This window comes from Ammospiza caudacuta, chromosome 2 (genome assembly GCF_027887145.1).
Source record: "Ammospiza caudacuta isolate bAmmCau1 chromosome 2, bAmmCau1.pri, whole genome shotgun sequence".
Taxonomy (NCBI): domain Eukaryota; kingdom Metazoa; phylum Chordata; class Aves; order Passeriformes; family Passerellidae; genus Ammospiza; species Ammospiza caudacuta.
The window spans coordinates 89,670,856-89,691,469 of NC_080594.1; the positions used below are offsets into that span (position 1 = coordinate 89,670,856).

The 20,614-nt window shown below is 41.7% G+C and overlaps 1 protein-coding gene across 1 annotated transcript in view; it reads left to right on the top strand.

The window, feature by feature from the left end:
- Nucleotides 1-12,611, top strand: part of TMEM131 (transmembrane protein 131) — a 93,702-nt gene extending 81,091 nt beyond the window's left edge. The window contains exons 32-41 of the mRNA XM_058823222.1: nt 719-894; nt 2,062-2,189; nt 3,417-3,541; nt 3,687-3,845; nt 4,512-4,686; nt 5,338-5,459; nt 5,566-5,662; nt 6,746-6,843; nt 8,105-8,268; nt 11,616-12,611. Coding sequence (XP_058679205.1) covers nt 719-894; nt 2,062-2,189; nt 3,417-3,541; nt 3,687-3,845; nt 4,512-4,686; nt 5,338-5,459; nt 5,566-5,662; nt 6,746-6,843; nt 8,105-8,268; nt 11,616-11,912 — 1,541 coding nt within the window. The 3' untranslated portion in view covers nt 11,913-12,611. The remainder of the gene's footprint in view (nt 1-718; nt 895-2,061; nt 2,190-3,416; nt 3,542-3,686; nt 3,846-4,511; nt 4,687-5,337; nt 5,460-5,565; nt 5,663-6,745; nt 6,844-8,104; nt 8,269-11,615) is intronic.
- Nucleotides 12,612-20,614: the final 8,003 nt, after the last annotated feature.

Below are 20,614 nucleotides of genomic sequence, written 5' to 3' on the forward strand. Positions count from 1 at the left end.
ATGAGTAAAGGCACATACTACAGCTGGTAAGACATAAGACTGTTGTGAAAGCTCAAATCCTGTGAGAGTACAGCAGCAGGCAGTGGTAAGCTCATGAAGACTGCACACACATGCACAGTTGCTTTGTATTGAAAATAGTCCACTCTGAAGGAATAAAATATGTTAGGAGGAGAAAGTATACTTGGGTGTGAGATTTTCAGGTTTTGGTCATTTGGGTTTTTTACCTCTTTGCTAGACAAATACTGTTAGTGATTTTTCTCATCCACACTAGTCTTATTTCAAGTTGCTTTGTGTTTTGTTTGTTTTTTTCCAACTGACAAGCATGCTGATCATTTCTGTTCTTCATTTGTTTGGATGATAGAGCTTTTGCCATCCTCAGAAATTTATGCTTAAATCTAATGTTATGTGGTTAAACTGTCAAATTGGATTCTATGGTGTTTAAAAGGAATGCCAGGAGCAGAGCAGAAAGAAATTATAGGCAACCATGTGCCCACATCCACGGAGAGGCAATAGGGACACAGCTCAGGAGCATAAATGTGGTGGTCATTAGGGTTCTTCTCTTGCTCACATTTGGTGCACAGGAGCAAAAGTGGTTGGTGTGTCATAACAGGCAACAAAATTCAGAGGCTTAATCATGTGGGGCAGCCTCTGAGATGAAGGGAACTCTCCTGTCTCCGAGCACTGCTGCTGAGCATCTGAAGCATCCTTATCTTTCTAGGAAAAGGGAAAACGATTCAGCGCAAGGCTAAGCCACAGAAGAAGCGGGAAGAAAAGGACAGAAGAGGGAAAGGAAAGCAACAGGAGGATGAGTTGAAGGATTCCTTGGCAGATGATGACAGTTCTTCAACCACAACAGAAACCTCCAACCCAGATACAGAGCCACTTCTCAAAGAGGTATGGCACTGCTGAGAAAATGTGTGTCACCCATTGGAGTAGGAACACGGTTTCTCTCCCCCACAACATCCTCATATAATACCTAATAAAGGAAGAATGGTAATTAAAAAGAACATTTCCCTATTCTTGCCTTCACTGTATCAAATCTGCACCTCTGAGTTCAGAGAACATGCTTGAGTCCTGTAGTCTCAGGACTAAAAATGCCCAGGTGACTGTGGCATGAATTAGCCAGCAGCTGTCAGCAGCATTGTGGTGATTATCTCCTGGCCTCTTCTATTTGCAGAATAAAATGCCAAAGTGTGGATGCTAATTTCATTCAGCAATTAAGGTGCATGCTAAATCATGCCTTTTGCCAGTTAGAAAGGCTCAGATCAATGGTGGTAACTTGTCAGCACATAGTTAACTTAATTACCTTATACAATACCCCTAGCTTTGCTTAACTTATTCAGCTCACATGCTCCAAGGTAATAAACTAATGTCTAAAGTTTGTGTAGTGGTTGGATTGTCATAGATATTTTGTCCTAAAGGAAACTCTGACAAAGAAGAGGCAATGCCAAAGGGAAGAAAACCAATCCTAAATTTTAATATCTTAAATTTGAACTTTGTAAAAGACAAGGATTATAGCTGTGGGGAAAAAAGAAATCCATGGGATATATTTTAAAGGTTACAGTTGAGTAAGTTGTCACTTGAAAGTTACTGTTGATATTTTCAGGATGGCTATTTGAGACTATACTTGTATTTAGGCAGTCTTAGAAGTGTGATTAAAGAAAATAATAAATGTAATGGTGAAGTTTCTCATATTATTTGCTTTGTTGAAGAGTGTGTTTTAGGTGGCCTGGACTGCAGGCAGGAGATGCAGTAAAGGTCTCAGTACAGAGATAGCATCATATTAAATAGACCTGTAGGCCGTGGCCAGGGGAGCTGTGTATTTGCAAACATCAGATCTCCTTGAAGCTCATTAATTTGTTATTTCTATTTCTGCTTCTCTAAATAGAAAAAATAGAAACTATATTTTATAGGCAAACTCATTAAGTTATGAAAAAATACTTTTAATACTCCAAAAATTCTTATGTTTTCCAACAGCATTCTTTCCTCTGCCCTCTTTGTTATGATGCAAGAGGGACTTTGCTTTTCATGACTATTAATGTGTCATTTTATCTTTTGTAGGAACCTGAGAAACAAAAGGGAAAAGTTACAGCAGAAAAACCTGAAAATGAAATAGTCCCAGTAAAACAGAAAACCAAAAAAGTGCTTACAAGTATCAAGAAAGAAATCCCTGTAGATGTGAAAACCAGGTAAGCATAATGAAGGCTGTCTAGTAGGGAAGGTATCGTGTATAAAGGGAAGATGGGTTGATAAAAATATCTGTATTTGACTGTTGTAGCTGCCAGTTTGGCAAATGCCAACAACAGGTACCTTTAAACAGCTTCCTTTTCCTTCTTGATGTCAGGGAGCATCTGAAGCTTGTACATAATAAATTACTTAATGGAAACACAGCACATAAGTGAGAGCTAAATCCAGCAATGAAAGGCAGGCAAAGCAATGTTAAGGTTTTTATAACAGGTATTGCATACAAAAAGTGAGGTTAATGATTCTAGGGGCAGCACACTGAGCCAGCATTAACGTGAGTGCCTTTAGCTGCCCTTGGGAAACTGCAGCCTCAGTTTCCTTTTTCATGTCGTAGAGTAAGGTCAGTCTTGGATGCTTTCTTAAAGGAGGCTGCTGCCACTGCCAGTCCCTTACTGGCATGTGGTTGATTGCAGAGCACAGATAGGGGGAAACATGAAGAATCTTAGTCTTACTATAGCTAGTTCATTCCAAAATAGTGTTGTGAAATCAGATTGGTATCCAAGTGCCACAAGAGTAAACTTTACCAAATGAGGGTATGGTATATCAACTGTGTTTTTCCTACTGTAATTAACAGTAGACTGAGTTTACAGTTAGAAGAAATTAATGTTCTTCAAAATATTTCTGAAAACATTGCCTGGCAAAGTCTACTCCTTATTTATTCTTACTATTATGTACTTCGCTTTATCTTATAACTCACAAGTTCATTATGTGTGACAGTTTTCAAAGGCCACAATGACAGCTGGCTTGGAATTCTTCTGCAAGAAACAGGGAAAATAGTTCCTCCCTAGAAGGTTTGAGAGACAGAATCAAATACCTGGAGAAAAGGAGCAATATACAGCCAATTGAATTTGGTGGTACATTTAAGTAGATTTATATTATTGATTAAAAAACCAATCCTGTGTGTTTAGGTTAATAGTGTATTAGGAGCATGGGATCTGACAGGGGTGTGTAGGGATAGAGTAGAAACTGGGCAGCTGCCATTTCTTCTTGCCTCTGTACAATCAAATGGGTTTTGTGATCCTGGAGCTCCAGGGTGAAAGCTGCTTCTGGAGCGTGAGTGAGCCTAATACAGCATGTGGAGCAGTGTGGGTCATATATGTGTGTGTGTGTATATAAAAGTGCTTTTCAGTACTTCAGAGCTTTGAAATAAAATAATTTCTGTTTTCTTTTAGTCCCTTGGAATTGTCTTATACTCCCCCACTGGAAAACAAGCAGCGCAAAACCTTTCCATCCAAGATCTCCACACCACACCTTTTGTCAAGTAGCTCTAAATCAAGAAACCTTCCCAAAACAAGAGGTAATGTGAAGCTGATTTTTGTAAATACCTCAAGAGTTTTATATCATTGTCTGTAACCCCTCTTGAGTGCTTAATTCTAAGTCTGGTGTGAGAAGAAAGCTACCCAGTTTATTATCCACACACTTGTTTTCTTTTGTTTTAATAGGTCCAAGCAGTAAGTTAATGGAGAACAGGCCATCAGTATTAGCAAAATTTCTCCCCAGTGGTTCTGCACAGGAGCTAGGAAACACCAGCAGCTCAGAAGGGGAAAAGGATTCTCCACCACCAGAGTGGGACTCTGTGCCTCTCCACAAAGCTGGCAGCTGTAAGTAATCACCAGACAATGGCAGAATGAGTGTTCTGCAATTAATATCTGTAGATAGGCTTGATCTGTTTATAGATCTTCCTGTCTCCTTTTCACTGCAGCTCCATTTTTCTGCTATAGGCCCCATATTGGTAGCATCTGTTATGATTTGGGAGGTTTGACAATGGCGTGGGCAGAACACAGGTCATTCTACAGCTCTCCAGTGATGAACAGGATTCAGAAGCTGCTGGAGAAATTGAGAAAATTATAATTACTGCTCAAAAAAAGTATTTTCTACAGTAGATGAAGTTTTGCTTGGTCAGATCTGCTCCAGCCAAATTTGGAACTAATTAGATTATTTTTCCTTGAGAGGGAACACTAAAAACACCTTAATGCAATGGTTATTGGGACATTGTTACAATTTTTGTGGTTGCATTGTAAATCCCTTGTGTGGGAACCAACTCACCTCCTCCTGGCTGTTTGTGTTGCAAATCAGTCTCTCTGAAAATAAACAGCGGACTTAAATAACCATAGGTGAACACAGAGAAGGAGCTGCTGCTTCCATCACTGGGAGCAAACAGCCTTTCTCATGATTCCTCCATTTGACCAGAAGGGATAGCAGAAGTTTGAGAAGCCTTTGCTGTAGTGTAAATCCTACAGGAAGATGTTTTGTGTTTCTCTTTATAGCCACAGACAACCTGTACAAGCTGTCTCTGCAAACCCTGAACGCAGACGCCTTCCTGAAGCAGCGGCAGCCCTCTCCAACGCCCGCCTCTCCATCCCCCCCTCCTCCTGCCACACCCTTTGCTTTCGGGCCACGGGGAGGCACTTACAGCAGCATTGTCAACAGCAGCTGCAGCAAGTGAGTCCACATCCTGCCTCCTACTGATTTCCCAGGCACTGAGCGCTTGTGGAGCTGTGCTTCACAGAGGGCATCTTCCTATTCCCCATTTCCTCTTCCCATGGAAACTGCTTTTCTGCAGATACACCACTGTGCATATCTTGCCTTGCTGTGAAACATTGTAAATTGGAAAAATTTGTTCTCTAGTTTATGATCCAACTCATCTCTACAGCCACAACAGCCCTATTTTCCACAATACCAGCAGTTTCACTGCTAACCCTACTAGTTCTCTTCTTACTAACCATCCTAGAGGTAGCAGTAGCGATACTCCAAGCCTATGTCTTTGTGCTCCTGCTGAGCCTCTACCTACAAGAAAACATCTAACTCTCAATGGCACACCAAGCACATTCTTACCACATAGTAGACCCTAGCCCCTGACCCATACTAGGAGCAGCTGCTGCTCTCCTAACCACCTCAGGATTAACAATATGATTCCACTGCAATTCCCCTGAATTACATGAAACTTTTCAGCTGTTATAAACATTTTCTTGAATGTTAATTGCTTAATTGCTTAAAAAGCTAGCTTAATTGCTACTTTTTAAATCAAACTGCTGAAGTCCAAAACCTTACTCTTTTATACCCTCTTTTTTGTTTGTTTCTTTCTCATTTTAGTGAAACAAAAAACAAGCAGCCTAATGGTACCAAACATAAGCTGGCAAAGGCAGCTTCTCTTCCAGGCAGGAATGGAAACCCCACTTTTGCTGCTGTAGCTGCAGGTTACGACAAAAGTCCAGGTACTAGAACCAGTTTGAAGTTCTTAATAATTCCAAATATTTCATGAATAATCTGTTATTTTGCTGAGGTTTATTTTACTCATTTTTTACATATATATTCTCACAGGTGGCAGTGGTTTACCAAAGGTTTCTCCAAGCAAGACAGATGTTTCCAGCAATATCAGCATTTCCCACACAGTTGCTGACAGTGATGGCTCTGACAGGTAATTTTTGTATTCTCTAGGCAAATACCTGGACCACTAGAAAAGAAGATTGAGTATTAATGGTATTTTGAAGGGACTGACATAATTCATTCTGGTTAGGCTTTTTTTAAACTATTTTTAAAGTCTAGGCACATCATCTCTCACCTTGCAGAAAAGTTTAGGAGTTGCAAGTGACTTAAAAGTAGAAAGATGTTCTGGATGTGATGGGAGCTTTTTCCTCCTCATTCCAAGTAACTCAACATTCTGTTCTTGGGCATCCACACAATGAGAAATCAGCTTGGCTCTCTCAGTGCTGAGGAGTGTGTACCAAGGTCATTTGAAGTGTGACAGGCAGAGTACCTTGCTGTGCAGCAAAGCCTTTCACTTCTGCTTTAACATAGAGACCAGAACTGTCAGTGAGCTTTGTGCTTTCAGGAGGAGCAGGGCAGAGCTGCACTCAGTCACATTCTCTGAGGCACATGTCTCTTCTGACATTTTGGCAGTTAGTTGTGAAAAGCAGTAACCTTTAACCTTTCTGGAGTAGGAAAGAGATTTGAATTCAAGTTTCCATATGTAAAGGAATTACTTTGAGTGTGGTTTGTGCATTGGAGTTTTGTTTGTTTTGGTGGATGTTTAGCACTGGTTTCAGTTAACTCAGCTGTTGCTTTTAAGAAGCTTGTTCATGGGTGTATTTGTATCCCTTCCAAGTCACTGTAAATTTTATCTGCTTGAGAAAAAAACCTTGGGCTCCCTGAGTTTTCTGAACAACTGATCAAAAGAGCTACTCTCATGTTTGTTTGATACTCATTCTACAGATTAAAGAGCACTGTCTGTATTATTGTGTTACTCCAAGATGGGTGTATACACAGGAAAATGTATATCACCAAAATCTATTGTTAAAACAAAACCAAACCGATTTCCTAACTCTTGATCACCATTAAATATTTATTATGTTTAACTATATATTTTATATAGATATATATAAATATAATAGCTAAATATATTTACACACATACTTTTGTATATAGATCAGTAAGTTCATATTGTCAATAGTACTGTGTTAATAAGCTGTGTATTACCTTCCTGTTCCTCCATAAAATGTAGTTCGGGTTTGTGGAGTCCTATCAGCAATCCCAGCAGTCCTGATTTCACACCTCTTAACTCCTTCTCTGCATTTGGGCACTCTTTTAACTTAACTGGAGGTGAGTTCTCCTGTTCAAATATTTTTCTATATTCAAATACAGGTAGAGAAATGTTGTGCCTTCATTCCACTGGTCTAAATACAGTGTTTCCATCCTCACTCCTAAAAGGGAAGACTATGTAGGAACATTTCTTAAAAATTTGGTGTTATATTCTGAGTTTCACTTCAGAGAAAGTTCATGAAATCTCACAGAGTGTTTGATGGACTGAGAATGCTTGGGTTTGTTTGGAGTTTCTCTGCTGCAGTAAAATTTCTGGGTTTTGGGGGTTATTTCCTCAGTCTTCTTCCTCTCCATCCCTCCGCCAAAACTTTACTGTAGGTCCCACAAATGTGCCAATAGGCCTATGGTTTCCTGAGCATAAACATATACTTAAAAATGTTAATGTTTAATAAACATATACTTAAAACCATGGCTCTCTTAATTGAGGCAGTGGCCCAGCCCTCATATTGCTTTTCTCTTGCATTTTCCTGCAGTATTTTTATCTAGCTGCACAATGAACTGGTGCATACTAAACCCAGCAATTAATTAATTAATGTACTTAAGTATTTGGGTACATTTCCATAAGTGTAATGGAGGTGGCCAGGCATTGAGATTGCAGGGTGTGGTTGCTCTGTGTACTTGGGCACGTGTGCTGTGTTTTGAGGTGGCCGAAAAGATGATAAGCAAAGTAAACTTTGGATGTGGCATCAGTGTCTACTGATAAAATGCTATTTACTGCCACAGCTTGTTGTCTGCTGGAAATGCAAACAATGGCAGCTGCTGCTGCTGTGGGGTTCTTTCTTCATCAGTAACACTTGGCACCTGTGGCTCTGAGGGCACCAGTAAAAGGCCTGGGATCAGTTCTGTGTGTGAGAAGCAGGCAAGCCATGACTGCTGGTGCTCCCTTTTCCTTCTCGTAGCAGAGATGGAGTCAGGGCTGGGGCACTCCCAGTGCTGCCTCTTCCCAGGAGTCACCTGGGAAGGGAGTGCTACAAGGCAAAGCAGCACTGCAGTCACAGAGAACTGCCAGGACTCTGAGTGCTGCTGCTGTGCTTAGGCTGCACTGAATTACTCACAGCAAGGGTTCAGCTCTTTTCCCACTATAGCAATGACAAATTTTGTGTCCCTGTCTGATGCTGGTCACATGAGATGATATTTGTATTGCATTCTAATATCACTGCAGCAGGACCTGCTAGAAAAATATGGGAAATAATGGTGAAAAGTATTGTTCTTTGAAAAAGAGGGAGAGTAATGTACTTATTTAACTTCATTTTATTTTTAGAGGTTTTTAGCAAGCTTGGTTTAGCTCGATCTGCTTATGGGCAGGATGTTCAGAGAAACTGGAATGAATTCAATAATGTTCCATCATCCATCTGGGATCCTTCAGCTACAGATTCTGTACCCTCCTGGCCAACAAGCTCAAGTTCCCCAACTCATACAACTGCAGTAAGTACTCAGTCCATCCAAATACAATGGTTTATTACTGTTACCAGCCTGTTCTGTATGTGACATATAATTTAATCCAGAGGAATTGGGGATTAAAAGAAATTAACTGAAGAATAAAAGAAGGAATTTACATATATTCATCTTGGTGTATTTAAGTTGATATGGCTGTTGTACAAAGAGTTATTAGTCTCCTCACTTGCAAATGATGAATCCATGGACACTGCTTCCCATAAAAATATCTGTCACAAGAGCACCTTGCAGCACTTACAAAAGTGTATTCTGCTCCCACATCCTTCAGGTTTGCTCCTGTGCCATGGCTGGACACTGCATATGTTACTTCATATGTTTGATGGACAGTTGGAAAATAGGAAATATGACAACTTCCACACTTTGATTCTGCTTTCTGAATGCAGTATTGCACCTGTTTGTAAATTAACCAAAGGTCCCAGAAAAAACTATCTAAAAGACCGTAAATATATTCTTTTCAGTTTAGGAAAAAACACTAAAGGACTGAAGACAAAGTGAAGTCTTTAAACTGACTACTTATTTTGATGAAGATTTTGAGTATAGCAAAAGGAGAAAAACCCCAACTTTACTGATTGTAGTGCTGCACTGTCATCCTTGTGTCAGACTAGAACTTATGCTGCAACAGCTGTCTTCACTGCCAGCTGAAATTCTTCTTCATGTTGACTTCTGAAAATGTTTTTGTAGTGAGTAAGAGGCAATGTTTACTTCACCTGGGAGCAGCTCAGATGGAGTGGGGGAAGGCAGGGACAGGGGAAGCCAAAGAAGGTCACACAGCTTCTTATGGACACAGGCTTGCAGATCCCATCCTTGTCATGTGGCTACAGGCAGAGCTGGAACCTCACTGAAACTATGTAAGGAAAGATGTTTGGATTTTGGCCACATGGAGGGCAGGTTTCTCAGCATTTGGTAGAGGGAGAGCTTGAGGACAACCAGAACAAGCTCTCTAGCTCTCAACTCATATTTCCCAGCTGCTTCTGAAAAATATTTAGAAGTGTGCTTCAAGAAGCATCAAGAAGGAAGCCTGACAAATGATATAGAAGAAGTGTCGGGTACTCCATTTAAGTACTTTGATTTGGGAGGAGATATTTTAGGAGTTTACTCAAGGAGAAGATCACATAATAAACAAGAAGCAAGCAGCAAACTGGCTGAAATACTCAAGGCTGTTATAAATTACAGGAGTATTTTCAAGTAGGTATGGCAAGCCAGAACAGGAAAGCTTGGCTTTTCCTGTTACTGAGCCTCCTTGCTCTAGGTGCCTGATAAGAGAGCAGGTACCAGGCCAGGGCCCTGCCCCTTCCTCTCTTCTGGGACAAGAGCCAAAGCCATTGTTGCAAACAGCACTTAGGCAGTGGCTCCTGTGTTACCCTTTTTCTAGGAAGGTTTCTGGAGAGTTGATTTTGGTTGTTCTCCTTCCTTATTCCTCTTGCTTTCTCCTTGTGTGCACAACAACTCTGCTTCTGTGCTTTTCCCCTCAGCCTGGCTGCCTTGCTGGTACTCCTCCCCAGGTTTCTTTCCAACCACATTCTCCTACTCCCCATTCCTGTGTTTCTCTGTGTGTAGTTCTGCCTGCCAGCCATTTTGTACCTCCTTCCACCAGCCTTGAAAGGCATTAGTAGGTGCTTTTCTCTGCTGCTCCTTTCCTGGTTGCTTCTGATTTATGAGAAAACCTTTCTATCATGATCTCCCAAACACTTTTGGGACAAGTAGGAGCAAATAGTTCCTGCCTCTTGCCTGCAGCAGGAAATAGGGTGGACTTTTAGTGTGTTAGGGGAGGTTCTGAGCAGCAGAGCGAGTGTTTCATGCTGTAGGCTTAGTAGTCTAAATGCTGGCATAGCTTAAATATAACCCTTTATTTATGTGACAGTAATACACTGTGACCTGGTCTGGCCCAGTTTCTCAGTGGCATCGTAGAGTTCTGGTTCCATTGGCCTGGTTAGCCCCCAAGAAATGCTCAGAACTCCTGTCCAGCTCTTGGTATAGCAAATTTTGTGGTATGTTAGCATCCAGCCAGCTTCAGGTATGATTAGACTGAGCCTGTCTTCTTCATTCCAGAGCAGAGAATAAAAATATAAAAGTGAGAAATTTTCAGATTCTAACTTGTTTTCCTTCCTAAAGGGATTTTTGTTTAAATCTTCAGATTCAGGGTACACTGATACTGATTAACCTTTAGTGTGTGTTATCCAAGGGCAGAGATCTTGGGAAGGGGTGCCCTATCTCCAGCCACTAAATCCAAACATAAGGATGCTTGTACCTAACAGCACTTACTCAACAAGTCTGCTGCCTTTTGGGTGTATCAAGTTTCCAGTGTATTTGCAAATTGAATTTACAGCTTATGTACATTAAATCTGTTGACACTGGGTTATGTAGTGCCAGAAGCCTACATGTAGCAGGTTCTGTGCTAATATTAGCAGTAAGTTATGCTAACCTTTCTCATCTCCATCTTTGTCTGCTTCCTGGTATCACTTTCCACCACACCACCACAGGTCATGTTCCTCTGCTTGCTGTGTGCTACTGTTTGGGCTTTAGTAAAATACAGTTGAGAGAACCTGGGCCTGTGTTCCTGCATATATTCTCTAGGCTTGCTGTACCTGTCCTGTATATCTCAGATGCATTTGTGATGTGCTGGAACTTTGCATCTGCACCATGACCATTTGTCAGAGACTTCCAAGTGTCTTGGAGCCAGGACAGACTTTATGGAATTGAGTGATAATTGGCCAGTTCTCCTGTCCCCTCTCCCTTCATCTGGAGAAATTCTGGGTGGGGAAAAAGCACATACTGAGAATATGGAGTAGGTACAGTGGGACTGAACACGAGTAGATTCATCCAAAACAGACAAGGTCTGACTACAGGCTGATAAATCTGCAAACAGCCGAAAAGATGAAAAAAGGACTTTGCTGTTATCTTTCATTGCAACTTGATTTTTTTTTAAATTTTTTGGATCTTGAACCATGTTTATCTACCTCATTCTAACTAGTTTGTTTAAGCATAAGTGTTCTGGCCCTTGTGTGTTGAACACTCCTAGTGCTTAAATTAGCTCTGGTATGGGGATGTCTCACTGAATGAAAACAGCTCGACAGCTGCAATGTGACTGCGCCCTGAAGCCTGTGCAGCTCCCAGAGCACTCAGCTGCAGCAGCAGTGTGGCTCCTCTGGGCAAGCTGTAGTAAAGGCAGCTCAGAGCTCTGTGTTGCAGTGAGGATGGAAGGGGTTCCAGAGCAGGCTTCTTGATGGTGCTGCTCAGATACTTTTCTTTTGGGGGGCTGGAAGGTGGAAATTGAGGCTTACCAAACCGCCACTTTCCTTGCTCTGTCTTTACTGCAGTCAATCCTGGGCAACCCCAGTGGCCTGTGGTCCACCACTCCATTCAGCAGTTCCATTTGGTCAAGTAATCTCAACAGTGGCCTTCCCTTCACCACTCCAACAAACGCCTTGTCAGGCATTGATCTCATGGGCAGTGAGAACTCCGCCGCTGCTCCGCCGCCGCCCGCTGCCGCCGCTGCTGCCAATCCTGCTGAAGACATGGGACAGACCTACAATCCTTGGAGAATTTGGAGCCCAACGATTGGAAGAAGAAGTTCAGATCCCTGGTCAAATTCACACTATCCTCATGAAAACTAAAGCAAAAAGAAAGAACTCTTACCCAGGTCATGACTCAATTCTGAATGCAAATTTTTGAAACGTCGTTTTCAGGCCATTGCTTCCCCAGCCCCACTCCCCATCAGTCATGCTTTCATCACTTGCTCCTTTTCAAAGTCTGTCCTGCAGTATGGTAGTGTGAGTTTGCAGATAAGCTTGGAAATGTCTGGGTGTGGTCACAAATCCCAACTACAGCTATAGCCTGTAAATATGAACAGTTTCACTGGTTTCATATTTTACCATCTGCCATCTTTATTTAGGAAACAATTTGAACTCTAAAATGATCCTGGCATGCAATACTTTCATGAAAAGTTTGGGTTTTTAAATTTTTTCCACTGTTATCCTCCAAGTTCTAATTTAAAATCAAAAGGCACTTTGTGCTAAAATGCAGAGTATTTTTTTAAAATAAGGCTGTCTTTGTTAACACAGGTTGTGAGAATGTAAAAAAGGAAAAAAATCAACAAAAAATACCAACAAAACCAACACAAAACCTTAAGAGCAAAGTGGCTGAATGTAAGAGCATTCTGTTGAGACTGTAATACACTTTATGCTGTTTGTACATTTGTAAACCTGAATGCATTTTTAAGTTGAAGTGAAATGCACACAGCCAAGACTTGTGCAAGAAACAAGATACCATGTGCATTTCTTACAGATACAACTTTGGGTTGTACTTTAAAATAAATACGCTTTTTTCAAGATTTGTCTGCTGTTGTTCTGTTCCCCTTGTATTTTCTGCACTTGTGTGTTCATGACTCCACTTGGCACAGTCTTTGTGCCAAAATCTACTGCACGCAGAGCCTGTGTTACCAGAAACTTCACTGCAGATGAAACCTGGCTTCTCAGCAGCGTGGGTTTGTATTGGAGCAGGGAATAGAAACTGTTTTCAGGGTTATGCAGTGCAACCCACTTGAAAATTCTCTGGATAGCAAAAAGTTGGAAAAGTGTCTACATTCTTGAGTTACCAGGTATCAGGTGTAAGAGCAGCTGCTGTTTATGCTGCACCCATCCCTTTGTAACAGTGTTCTTGCATGGGTCTGAACAAGAATGTTACTATTCTTAGATATGATTTATCTGTCCCTGTAAGGTGCCTGTTTCCATTCATTAGCAGTAAGGCAAGCCCCAGTGACTACATATATTCATCTGAGCTGAAGCCAAGTAAAAATGAACCCTTCCATTGCCAGAAACCATTAACAGACATTAGCACTGTAAATCTCAGCGGCACTGCTACCAATTTACAGCAGCAGGTGTTTATCAGAATCCATCCAGTAAAAGAGTAAGAACTGTATATTTTAGTTAATATTCCTTCTAGCATAAAGGTTATGTATGCAACATAATATATCTCCCATTTATTTAACCAAGGGAGCCCTTTCCCAGCTTGCTTTAAGTGAACAAACCCTCCAGGTGTCAGGCTGCTGCCTTCCTGGTGCCAGAGATACAGATCTCCTGAATTGGAACCTGCTGTAACTCCTTTGTTCTTAAAATTTTGAGTACTTCTAGAGCCACGCCAGGTCATGAAATGTTCAACTTGGATTTGTGTGCAATTTCCCTCTGAGTAACTGAGCAAACAAGTCTCTTACTGCATGAAAATAAAGAATAAGCAGTTAAGCTCCTGACATGCCAGGGCATGCTTCTCTGCAAATGGAGCTTGGGAAGATAACCAGCAGTAACTTCAAGGTGAAGGGAGCTGCTTAAGGTCATATGCCACCTCTTTTACCCAGCAGCTGTTTACATTGGAATTGATTCCATGGAAGAAAGAAGGAGAAATTAATTCTGAGATGATAATAGTCTGCAGTGGTTTAATCAGTGAGGGTAGGAATAAAAAACTTCTGGTTTAAGAACATTTCCTTTTGAACAAGACAAGGCAAAACACAAGTAATTTAGATGCCGTTCTCTGACCCACCCCTGCTTCCCCCCAAATGTGTGAGCCATTCCCTTGTGATAATGCAAATAACCTTGGCCACTATTAACATATTCTTAGTTCTTGTTTTGGAAGAGCTTCCCCTTGAGCACCAGTTCCAGTGAAACCACCTGAACTATGAAGATCTTTGACACAGTTTTAAGTTTGCTAAGAGGGGAAAAATCATGTCTTTCTCCCAAGGGAAATAGCCAAAGCCTAAACACTCCCTGAGTGTCTTATCTTGCTGCTCCAGGGTATTTTGGAGAGCACCTTCACTTTGTTTTGCCTACTTAAAGCAAAAGAGCTGCCTTAAAGAGAAACCATAATTGCAATTGACAGGAATTTGGGTGAAATAAAATCTAGGCAAAAGTTTGGTATAACTAAAGAAACCTCTGTGTATGGTAAGTACACGCACAAGATGGGTTTTGCTGCCTCTTCCTGAGGTACCTGCTCTGCAGCTTCTGTGGTGCAGCCACTCTTGGCACGCACTGAAAAATCTCTTAAGCAGAGGGTGAGGTGGGAATGAGACAGAAGCATCCACCATCACAGAATTGTGGAGAGGACAGACCTCTTATGATCTTATGATGAGGTAAAAATAAAAAGGAATGAGATTTTGACAAAGCACGTGCAGTCTTGCATAAAAGTCTGGATGGGATTGAAAACATTGCAACATGCTGGGAGGACAAACTGAGTGTGGGGAAATGTAAGGGCAAAAGCTGGGCAGCAAGGGTGTTTGCAAAGGCAGCATGGAAAAGACTGAAGCTCAGACACATGGGAAGTTCTGTCTGGAGGAAAAAGACCAGAGGAAAAAACATCTTAAAGTGCTCAGAAGACAGGCTGTCCTGGAAACCATGGAGCTCACAGCCCTTTGGATAATTTGAAACATTTCTTTGGAGTAGAATCAGGGCCAAGCTTCTGAACATGGAAACTGGAAACTACCAGGACTGCAAAGTTCCCAGCAAGGAAAAGAAACAAGAGGAACAATTACTGTTAATTTTGGCAATTAGTTTGGTGCTCCTAAAGGGCAGGTCTGTTCTGCCAGTGCTAAGAAATAGACTAAAAGTCTAAAAGGTTCCTGATCTGTTACTGAAATCAGAAAGTCCGAGGTAGGAAGTATGGCCCTAACATGTGAAATCAGTTTAATTATCATGAGCTCTATTTCCAAAAGCCCTTGAAAGGCATTAGATACTTTATTAAAGTGTAAGGCTGTACCAGGACAGGATGTGCTGTTCCAGGGACACAGAGTGGTTATTTCACAGGTGCAGACACTGGGCCAGCCCTGGCCTGGGAGGGAAACACAGAACTGGGGGGTTCCTACCTCCAGGCAAGGAGGGATGAGGATGTGAGTGAACAGCAGGTTCCCTACACTGGAGCACAGTGTGAAATCGTGCAGAAATTGTGCTCTGCACTTCAACTGATGATAATGAGCAGTGCCTGACTGAATGAGAGTAAAATGAGTACACAAAGTATGGAGCTCTTCCACTGACACTATTTCATCCAGGTATTTTAACACTAAGTACAGCTTTAACTGGGCTTTGTCTGTTTTTCCAGCCTTTAATTATGAGCAAGTTTTCTGGGCTCCAGTGTTTTGGCCTTATGAAACAATGGACAACTGCAGCTCTCAGTGAGTCAGTTTGTTAGAAGAGGGATTGAAAATAATCCAGCTTCTACTCTATGGCTGTGCAACATTCAGTCACCTTGTGTTAAACAGGTTCTGCTTCAAAACTGAGTCTTTTGCCCAATACCTGTTTTTGTCTAATGCCATTTACTGATGGACTTCATGTTCAGCTGGTGCTCTTCAGTCACATACATACTAAAACAGCCTTCAAGATGCCTGGATCAGCAGGCTCTTCAGCAGCCCTCTGAACACAACTTCTAACCATGCTTGCTGCTCCTGGTGTGCTGCTCCATGCTGTGTAATCCAGCAGCAAGCAGGGCATTACCATTTTAATATTTAGAGATATATATATATATACATATGGAACATGAGAACAGTCCTGAACAATTTTTTTTTTTTTTTTTTTTGAGCAGAGCTGTGTAAAGGCAGCTGCTCAGATCCAAGGATATCAGTTGGATCAGTTGATCTTAAGCAGCAGATTACATTGTACCAAGAGGAATGCAGAAAGAAGGAAGTGCCAATACAGATTTTATGTCCACTTTCTAAGCAAATGCCCTTGAGGTGTTTCTTTCAAGCTGGGATCTCAAATAGTAGTCCTCCAGGAAGGACCCTGTATATGAAAATTTAAAATCTGAAAATTCACTCTCTATTTGCCTATTGTGAAGCAAATGAGTCAGAATGTCATTAGTGCTGGATAAAGTGGGATCTCCAGGAGGTGCGCTCACTCTGCTGAAGTTTTTACCAGATAACACTCAAGTAGTCCTTGAGTGGCAACAGGAAGTGAGTGGGATGTTCTCACACTGCAGTAACAAGCTTCACATGGGACTCTCTTGCAAGCTGTGAAAAATCACAGCTCAATTACTTGCCCTAAACAAGCCAGAGCATCTGGAGTGTAGCATCCTAAGAGAGAAAAAAGGGATTGGCTGGGGAGGGCACCAAGGGGGTGGGGGTGGGTGAAGACAGAATTAAATAGATACAGGCTGATCATTTTATAGTTAAAGGACTAATAAAATATTCCCAAAAGAAAAGAAAAATAAAAACAACACCAAGACAACCCCAAACCAAAACAAATTAGCTATTCTGGAAAGTTTCCTAAGTGTTTTTAAGTATGAGTCCATGGCAGGATGAAATCACTTGTGTTTCAGCTTAGTTATAAGAATCTTGCTGGGAAACAAGTGTACCAGGAAGGCAGCACCTGGAGCAGCTTCTGCCTCATCCAGCATCAATTCCTGGCCACTCTGGAGTTACTGCCAGGGAAGAGACTGCTCACCAGAGAGAGGACATTAACCTGCTCTATGGCAATGCAGGACACAAGAGAAGCCAGTGAGGAGGGCCCACTGCCTGTCAAGAGGGAAATATGCAGAAAGTGGAATCAGAGGAGAGGCTGAAATGCTCCTTCAGTGGCTCTTGTTGGCTTCCTGGAAGGGAGAGGGATTTCCATCCCCTGCCTGTCCTTATCAGTCATTTCATTAGCAGCTAAATCCTGCCAATGCTGAAGAGTCTGACAACAAAGAATGAAGCAGGTTGCTAAAACTAGGCAACATTCTTCATTAAATGGGTATGATTCAGCTTGCAGCTCACAGGAGAATTCCTGATGTGCTGGAAATCTTCTGGGACAACAGTAATTTTAAGGAATATTCATTTTTAAACCAGAAGTTTATTCCTGTGAGCTTCCCATGCAGGTGTACCTGCCAAACTTGCCCACCTGCCAAATTCCATTCTGTGGCTGAAGATCGGATCTCCAAGGAGGTAAAAATCAACAGATCCTAAGAACACATCAATAGAATCTTAAGTCTTCAGTTAAATTGTGCAAAGGCAGAAAATATTATATTAATGCTTGAGATAAAATGGTTCAGCTGAATTTAGCAAGACAGTGAGAAAGTCAGATTTCATGTGCATGTGTAGAAGGAAGTCTGGAAAAAAACAGGTTTAGATTGGCTATTAGAAAAAACTTCTTCACAAAGAGTTGTCAATTATTGGAACAGGCTGCTCAGGGAAGTGCTGGAGTCACCATCCTTGGAGGTATTTAAAACATGTGTTGCACTTGGGGACATACTTTAGTGATGGATTTGGCAGTGTTACGTCAGTGGTTGGACCTGATGATCTGACAGGTCTTTTCCAACCTAAATGGTTCTGTGGTCCTGTTCCTGTTAAAGATGGTCCTCTCTTTGAAGCAGCTGAACTCAACATTTTAAAGAAATGCTCCAAATGGAAAACTCATCACATCTCAAACAGAAAGCAAACATCCATGCTGCAGCTATCAGCACACAGAATATCTCATGGTTATGTGGAAATTAATTTCAGATGTGAAAATGTGGGAGCTGGGCATGGGCAGTGAGTTGAACCCACAGTTCAGGTATGTGAAATGAGAATGAGGTGCATTGTGAGCTTAGTGCCCTTGCATTGATCAACTGCATGCAAAAATCCATATGGTGCAGTTATTAGAACAATAAAAACTGAATATTGCTCCAGTCAGCAGGTTCAGCACCAGAGAACTTCAGAAAATGGACAGTATTTGTCCTGACTTTGTAATTTAATGGAGCCTCCTTGAGAAAAGACTGATTTGGTTTATACAGCAATAATAACTCATGGGGGGGGGGGGGGGAAGGCTTTTAGGAACTCTGATTAAATTGGCACACTGGAAAACACTTCCCCATACTCGATAAATGTGAGTAATGCCCTTTCCTCCCTTTGCAGAGTGAGGAATGAGAGTTCCACTGTTGGATCAACAGCCCCCCTCTGTGGCTGCCAAGAGCAATCTGGACACCACAGCAGTGCCAGTGGCTTCAGGATTTCCTCTGGGGCTTATCCTGACACCTTGACAAAAACTTTTCAGATTTAATAGCAGCATTTTGCTTTAATTAATTGTGCACTGGGACAATTACCACTCCTTTCCCCACTGCCAGGCTACACAGCTGCCATTCCTCAACAGTGATGTGCCACGAGCCCTGCAGCAAGAGGAACTGGAAAGTTCTTGCAGTTCAGTAGGGAAAGTCCACAAACCAGGGCAAAGACCAGACACACCAGGCTTTTACTTCTCTTCAAACATACTGTCACAACATGCCAGACAAGCCTAATGCAATCAAACTCTTTCCTGTATTTATTAGGATATTTCTTTCATCAAACTATCTAAAAGCAACAACTTTTCTTTCTTTCCTCTTCTGCATAGAATCTTTTTCAGTATCTCTTTTTCTATAGCTGCTCACCACACTGAATTATTTCCCCACCTTTTTAGTAACATTATTCACCAGATTTATAACATGAAATAAAGAACAGTGATCATACTGCTGTTTTTCTATGTCCATAGCCTGCAAGTAGACAGGAATGTATCAATAAAATAAAACAAATAATAATAAAAACAAACAAAAAAAACCCCCAGACACAATCTATTGATGAACTATCATCTTTCTGGTTAACTACTTCCACCATGGAGAAAAATTCAGAAATTAGTTCAAGTATTCTATGCACAATCTGCATAAACATCATAATCTTCACCTTCTGAGGACTCAAATGATGAAAGCCCAAGAAGAAATAAAGAAGCGAATACTCAGAGAAGGGGAAGTAAAGTGACACAATGGAAAACACCAAAACGGTGCTAAATAAATCAACTCAGAGCTAACACTTCTGACAAATCTACTTCCAAAAATGCAAATCATTAAAAAAAAACCTGTGCAAATACATGTGGAAATCCCATGCTATGTTTACTCTACCCTTCCAAAGATACAAGGTAAAAGCCACTGTCAAGACAGGACATGAGATAGGGATGGGTTTTCCTATACAAAGCACAGATATTTTGATGTTTCTAATTCAGGTTGGTAAGTCTTGAATCTATTTGCTTGCTGAATCTTACCTACTAGCTGCCTGTTTAATTAAGTAATTCTCACTTCTGTACCTGTCCAAGCAGGACCCAGAAAATCAGAGTTTCTCTGGCCCCTGGGTAGCCTCACCAGCAGAGCAGCACTGCTCATGAAATGCAAGCCCCAGTGCAGGAATCCCATTCATGGAGGGAACATTTGGGTCACAGAATTGCAAACAAGAGGCTGCTTCTTGCCTTCACCCCAAACTGTGAGAAACAGGGAGCTAACCTAGGATAAATTCACCCTAAGAAACCATGTGTGCCTGGAAATGCCCCATGGCATTCATCCTGCCTGCCTCACTGACAATCCCCCCTGGCAAAATGGGAAGTCACTTTCTCACCTCTCCACTCAGTAAAATTCCCAGTGATTTCTCAGAACCTAAATCAGCAGCACTTCACTGCCTTACTGAAAAAGCCACCTGGTGCTTTTGGAGTTGCTGTCTGAGGATGACAGGGGGAAAGGGAGAGAAGCAAAGAACAGAGAAAGAAGAGCCCAGTTTCCAGCACCCTGTCAAAAGCTGATGCAGTGAAGCTGCAGCAAGGATTTGGAGGGGAAGGACAGTGCTGCTGGTGATGGATTCCTGAGGACTGCAATGCAGAGAGAGAACAGGGAACAGGCAGCTCTTGAGGACCTTGTCCACAAGCCATGTTTCTCAACCAGGTGTGACAAGTGTGGCTGGGATAAGGCTGTGGCTGTGACACCAAGGCCAGAGGTACAAATCCCTGTCTCTATTCCCAGCCCTGGGCAGTGAGAGAAGGAAGCTCAGGCTGAGGTGAATCTCACTGACAAACTTGTCATTAGAAATTCTGTGGTAATCACATATCCTCTGAACAAAGAGAGACATCGTTCTCTCCCAGGATTTTCCTGGGAAGCTGTGAGAAAGCTCAGAGAAAATAATTCTTATCTTCACCTGCTGCACCTGTTGTTGTGCACATCTGGAATGTGTTATGGAGATTGCTTACCAAAAGGTGGCTTCTTAATTGGACACTGGTGATGGTGTTTTGATTGATTGACCAATTAGGTCAAAGCTGTATTGGACTGTCTGGCAAGGGCAATGGGTTTTTCATGTAGGATAGGATAGGATAGGATAGGATAGGATAGGATAGGATAGGATAGGATAGGATAGGATAGGATAGGATAGGATAGGATAGGATAGGAAAGGAACAATAAAGCAATGGATCAGCCTTCTGCAATCATGGAGTCAGTGCTCATTATTCCCTGATCAGGGGCTCCCTGCTACTACAGCAATTCCCAATATAGAAAGCCTTAGGAAACTCATCAGGCAACTGAGATATCTACAGGTTGGGCAAGC